Source organism: Salvia miltiorrhiza, chromosome 8, assembly GCF_028751815.1.
Source record: "Salvia miltiorrhiza cultivar Shanhuang (shh) chromosome 8, IMPLAD_Smil_shh, whole genome shotgun sequence".
NCBI lineage: Eukaryota > Viridiplantae > Streptophyta > Magnoliopsida > Lamiales > Lamiaceae > Salvia > Salvia miltiorrhiza.
Window position 1 is genome coordinate 26,444,550 of NC_080394.1, and position 6,160 is coordinate 26,450,709.

At 39.1% G+C, this 6,160-nt stretch overlaps 1 protein-coding gene across 1 annotated transcript; it reads left to right on the plus strand.

Annotated features, from left to right (window-relative positions):
• Positions 1–1,285: 1,285 nt before the first annotated feature.
• Positions 1,286–3,438, plus strand: LOC130997316 (ubiquitin-60S ribosomal protein L40). The gene is made up of 5 exons (XM_057922593.1): positions 1,286–1,547; positions 1,634–1,720; positions 1,799–1,901; positions 3,103–3,169; positions 3,246–3,438. The coding sequence occupies exons 1-5, from the start codon at positions 1,445–1,447 to the stop codon at positions 3,270–3,272; spliced, it is 387 nt and encodes a 128-aa protein (XP_057778576.1). The 5' UTR covers positions 1,286–1,444; the 3' UTR covers positions 3,273–3,438.
• Positions 3,439–6,160: the final 2,722 nt, after the last annotated feature.

A 6,160-nucleotide genomic window follows, 5' to 3' on the forward strand; every position in this document is an offset into this window, starting at 1 on the left:
CCTTCCCCTCTCAACATATCAAAATAAAACAAGTAAAAGGGCCAGCCATGGCCATGTCAATGTCGAGCATGCTGGCGGCGTCTTCGATCTTCACCATGAACGCCTCCATCTCCGCCTTCATCATGCTGATCCAGACGATGCTGAACCAGCTCCTCCACGGGCAGGCCCAACACTTCCTCCTGGACCTCCTTCGACGCTACTTCTTCCCCCGGCTGACCCAGGCGACGGTAGTGATCGAGGAGCGCGACGACATGTCCACCAACGAAATCTACTCGGCCACCGAGATGTACCTGTACAGCCACGTCCGACCCGACATCCAGCGGCTGAAGATCAGCAAGCGCTACAAGGAGCCCCGCCTCTCCATCCGCTTCGCCAAGTGTGAGAAGATCCTCGACTCTACCACGGTGTCTCCCTCGACGACGCTTTGTCAACGAAGAGCGTAAGAAAAGCCCCTGCCCTTGCAACGCCTCCGCCGCGCTCTCTTCCTCTTCCTCTTACACTGTTGCTGAGCCCTCCTTTGCCCGCTTCCTCGCCATCCCTTTCTTCCTCCGCTCCAATCCCAGAAGCGTTGGCGTCGTTTTTCTCCGTTTTTAGGCGGGCCAAGAGCAAAAAGGGCGGAGATTCTAGAAACGGCGACGGCGTTGGTTTCCAATCTGTAGTGCAACGTCACTCTTAGGATTACCACCTGCCGCAGAAACAATGACGACAAATTAATGGAGCTGTGCTTGTTTTTTTTTTTTTCCCCGAAGACTATGTATAAATACGTTATTTTTATTTAAAATTATAGGGTAAAATAGTACATTTATAAATATTTTTTTACTCCCTCCGTCCACAATTTAAAGCCCCACTTTGGTGTGGGCACGGAGACTAAGAAAGCTTAAAAATGTGATGTGGATGAAATATAAGGGTAATTGACTAAAGTGATAAAGTAGTTGACTAAAATGATAAAAGTGTTGTGAGTGGGTCCACTAGTGATAAAGTGTAGTAAATATATAATATAAAAGTGATAAATGTGTTTTAAGGTGAGTCCATTAATGGCAATGGATAGTAAATATAGGAAAAGAAGGAGAGTAAAAAGGTACAAAAAGCAGAATAAGGTTTTAATTTATGGACAAAAATTTAAGAATAAGTAGGGCTTTAAATTGTGGACGAATGAGAGTATTATTTATTAAATAGGAGGCTATGATGAGTAAAAAAAGGACTATAAATAGAATCTCCCTATTATAAAAAGCGGTAATTTGCCCGATAAAACATGTACCGTGTACCTTGTTAATGGCCCCAAAAAAGGCCCAAATATATTCAGTTTCTGTGCGCGAAGCCTAGCATATAACGAAAGCCCTTCTTCCTAAAGCCCAACCCAATTTCAAAAACCCTAATTACTGAAGCTACATACTAAAAGCAAACAGCCAAATTGGTTATCCGGCGACTGCAGAATTGGGAGGAAATGCAAATCTTCGTGAAAACCCTGACCGGGAAAACTATTACGCTCGAGGTCGAATCGAGCGACACCATCGACAATGTCAAGGCCAAAATCCAAGACAAAGAAGGTGCGGAAACTGCTCTCCTAAATATTTCTTTAGAAAGAAATTATAGTATTTATTATGAATGTTATGTGATTTTGGTTAATTGTTAGGAATTCCGCCGGATCAGCAGCGTCTGATTTTTGCTGGCAAGCAGCTGGAAGATGGCCGGACGCTCGCCGATTACAATATTCAGAAAGGTAATAAATCGTTTTGAGCTGTTTGAAGTGTAACCATTGAGTTATACGTTGTTCATTGAGATATTGTTATTTGTCTAGAGTCGACGTTGCATTTGGTTTTGAGGCTTCGTGGAGGAATTATTGAGCCTTCCTTGATGGCTTTGGCTAGGAAATACAACCAGGACAAGATGATCTGCCGCAAGTAAGCCAATTATTTCATCATTTGTGTTTTCTTGGCGTCTATTTATTTGAAAATTGAGCATATTGATCAGCAAAAACATTATATTTAGAGATATTGTTGCTCCGAAAAAATTCTTATGTTTGAGAGGCGCATATCTATGAAGTCCATTTTGTTCTGTGCTTGTAGGTCATAAAATTCTATATTGGAGTATGGTCTGCTGAAACCCAATGTCACCGAATTATTTATCAATTTTATTTTTTACTTGTATGGATTATCAAACTTCCCTTGTCTAAAATGGCGCAGGCCTTCTTTCTGTCGATTTATGTTGCTTCTGGAGTAGATTTTTTAAACTGGTGACCTGACCCATGCATGTAGCTATATATATTAGGTCTGCAAAAGTTCATATTTATGATCTTAATTAATGGAACTTTATCATGGATTGTGATATGTAAATTTGCTTAGGAATTATGATATGATACAAGCTTTTGTTGCCATGAAGAAGTTGGAAAAGCGATCAGTATACATTTTTGTGGTCTACTCTGAAAAACACGCGTTATTTGTAGAAATGAAAATATTGCCTAGTACGAGGTCAAAAGTATAGTTTTTCTTATAAGAATATGAAACCTCTACAATTAACGACAGTCCACACTTGTTTTGGATATCTTGTTTAATTTTAGCTTAGAACTTTTGAGCTTCATATGTGAGTCGCCATGTTTGTTGTAGTTACATGAATGAAGTGAGTGGGATAAAAGTATCCGTTCTGTTAATTTGATTCTGTAAGTAGAAATTTCTGTCATCAATTCACAGCACTTAGGTATTTTGTGTTAAATTGCATTCGGGAGGGTTTGGGACTTGCAACTTTGAAACTAATAAGTGATGCATCAGATTTATTGCTGGTGATGTTTCTCACATGCCTTGTATTATATTCCCTCCGTATCTCAAAGATCTTCTTTTTCCATTTTAGTCCGTCCCCAAATCATCTTCCTAACCTACTTTCGGAAATAATTACACTCACTATTACTCTTACAATCTTCACTTTTTGTGGGATTCATTATCCACTTATCAAATACACGACTAACTTTTATTAAAACACGTGTCACCCTTCCTTAGGATGATGTTTAGGGGATGGAGGGAGTATATACTTGTCACTTCTCAAGTTCATTTGACACTGGCATGTTTTGGTCTGAAAACTTGGTTACGATATATGTGGTGACTTTTTCAGATGTTATGCTCGTCTGCATCCCCGTGCTGTTAACTGTAGAAAGAAGAAATGTGGGCATAGTAACCAGGTGATTGCTTGATTCAATATTCTCATTGTTAAATATGGACGAGAGATAGATTCGGCTGAAGTATTTTGTTTTGCAGTTGAGGCCCAAGAAGAAGATCAAGTAGACATACTTGTTTTGCAAGTTATCAACAGATACCCCGAATTTTACTCCATTTTCAATATTGATTTTCTATTTGCCAGAATATTAAGATGTTTTCGATACTTCATAATTACTGCATTGTGCTTAATCTCGGAAGAAATTGAATTCAAAGCTACCTATTTTTCCTTTTATACTTATTTGTTCTTCCTTTTCTTGTCTTTGTATCATGTTATCTTTATAGATGTTGAGCATATATTAATTTCTGAATTTAAAAAAGATAGGAGTATATTATTGTGATTATAGTTGTAAACGAAGTGAGTCAGAATGTTTAAATTCAGACCATATTTTACTCTCCAATGTTTCATATTATGAAAGATTAAACAAAAATCGTCTTTCTTGTGTCAAAATGACGAAAATTAGGCAAGGTTGTTAGTTTGTTCTTCCAAAGCGAATATTTAGGAAGGAAACTTACTCCATATACTCCACCAAATGCAAAAATGTAAACTCATGTTACCTAACTCTTTGGAACCATGAAAATTTCAAAGCTAAATGAGAGACTGAGACTACTTGTAAGTAGAGTTATAATCAAATCGAAGGAAATATCATCATACTCTATTTGTATTCGTGAAAATATTAGATATTAGATATTTGATTCGATTTTGAATATTAAATTCGATTTGATGTCATTTTCGAATTATTCAATTATGGACAACCCGATCAATTTATGTTCTTGAAAGAATCTTTAGATTCAGTTTGTGGTAGTGAATATAAGGAAATTGTTTAAAATATCTACTTGGAATTATGGAAGACGATAATACGATTCCTGGTTGTTTCTAACAAAGTCTTCTTTAAGTTCAATAACACCAGAAAATCTTAAGTCAAACTAAAGATAAACTGTAGAACTGACTCCTTTGACTATCCTATTCTCCAAACACCAACTACCTTATTTTTCCCTGTCTCGTCTCTTTTAATTAAAAACCAAGTAACTGCAATAAAAGAACCATCGATTGCAGCCGCAGGCGAAGGGAGGCCGCAATGGTGCTGCTACGGGGGGTAGTGAGTGCGGGCGCATGGGATGGGCGAGCGCAGCAGTGCTGCGGGCACCATGCTCCGGGTCCTCGTTCTTCACTTATCAATTCTCATCCTCTTCCCAGTTTAAATACATATGTCCTCTTTCACTACAATCCTGATGTTAGATCCAGAGGGTCTCGAATAGGTGTATGGGGGGGGGGAATACACCTATGGGCTATTTTTAGCAAATCCTCAATCAGAGATCAAAACGAAATTTTGCATGCAAACGCAGACGCCTGTTTTACAGAAATCAGTTTTGACCAAACAGGGTTGACGACTGATACTGAAAGCTCTTCTGTAAAGAGTTATCAGCTAAGCTGTTGAAACTTAACTGATGCACGTAAGGGCTTCAGTCGTGTTTGCTAAGACAGAGATGATAACACTCTTCCTGACTATCAAAAGATAGATAAGTCAGACTGATATCATACGCAGCGGAAATTAAACTTAGTTTCGCAATAGCCTCGGTGGAGCACGTTGTTGGTTATTAGGTTTCTCTTTGCAGTTAATCAGTGTTCAGTTTATCAATTGAAATAACACAAGTAAGAATGTAAAACTGAAAACTGTAAACAACACAGAGACTTTTACGTGGTTCGGAAAAACCCTTTCCTACATCCACGGTTGGTTGATCAGACCAACAATCCACTCCGCAAGTGCTTAACAGGTGCACTGCAAACCAAACCGTGTGCTTGCCGGGTGCACACAACCGTACAACTGAAGAAAACCCTTCTTCAGGACCCACGCTTCACTCGCGTCGAATTTCTCTACTCAACACAACCCGTGCTAAGACTTCTCACTCAGAGTCAGAGTACCTTCCTGAACTCTGAAACACTCAAACACTCTTATGGGGGGAGGTTTGAACGAGTGCCAACTTTACTACAAAGAACAAGTTCTTTGAAGCAAGTTTGACCTTTGGCTTCTAGGTAAACAGAGGTTTGCCTAAGGTCTAAGAGAATGTGTGTAATCAGCAGTGACTGATTTTGACTTTGGAATTCTCTTCTTCGATTCAAGCTTTGGGGAGATTAAGCTTTAGGCTGAGTAGCAATTTCGGCAGAGCTTCAGCTTATGTCGTTGAATCGGTGAAGGTTGAAGTGATCCTCGAGCGCTATTTGTAGTAGAACTCTTGAATAGATCCGTTGGCGTAGATCGTCCTCAAGATTTCTTTCGTTGGAGAGCAATTCGAATTTGGGCTGAGGCTTCAATCTTCGAGGTTCCTTGTCTGGGTGGAAACGGCTCTCTTTGATGGACATGAGATGTGACGTCTCTGAAAAGTAACCACCAGATAGGAATGATCTCTGCAGAGATAAGATCCTGAGATCTCTGCATTTAATGCGGCTGTACTTTGTGAGTACGTGGCTTCCTCTGAACGTTGGAAGATCAGTCCGATGAGGAATATTCAACTGATACTTGACTTTAGTATCAGTCTATTGCGCGCATTAAGTAATCAGTCTTCAACTGATACTTCAGTTGGTATCTGCAGTCTTCAGTCTTCGACACCGCAAGCTAAACTAGAAACGAACTCTAACGCTTGAGTTCAAAGTAATTCTAGTCTATTACAATTAAGTCCTATGAATTTTGGTATCATCAAAACAAGGGTTAGGATATTCCACAAGGTTCCCAACACCTGATAACAAGCCACAACAAACTTAAAAATGCCAACAAAACTAAGCAATATATAGCATTTCATCGTCATGCATACACATAAAATTTTAGAAAAACATAGATAAACATTGGCATGCCTCAATGAATTCAGTAATGTAACCGATTAATAATATAAACGTATACTAAAAAATCTTGCTACCAAAAGACAGTAAAGCCATAGGTTGCACTACAAGAAAATCCGGC

Bases quoted from the DNA above. Each gene is read 5' to 3' on its own strand.
- LOC130997316 (XM_057922593.1), top strand. From the start codon at position 1,445: ATGCAAATCTTCGTGAAAACCCTGACCGGGAAAACTATTACGCTCGAG. The intron at 1,548-1,633 runs GTGCGGAAACTG...GTTAATTGTTAG, and splicing joins CAAAATCCAAGACAAAGAAG to GAATTCCGCCGGATCAGCAG. The intron at 3,170-3,245 runs GTGATTGCTTGA...TTTGTTTTGCAG, and splicing joins AATGTGGGCATAGTAACCAG to TTGAGGCCCAAGAAGAAGAT.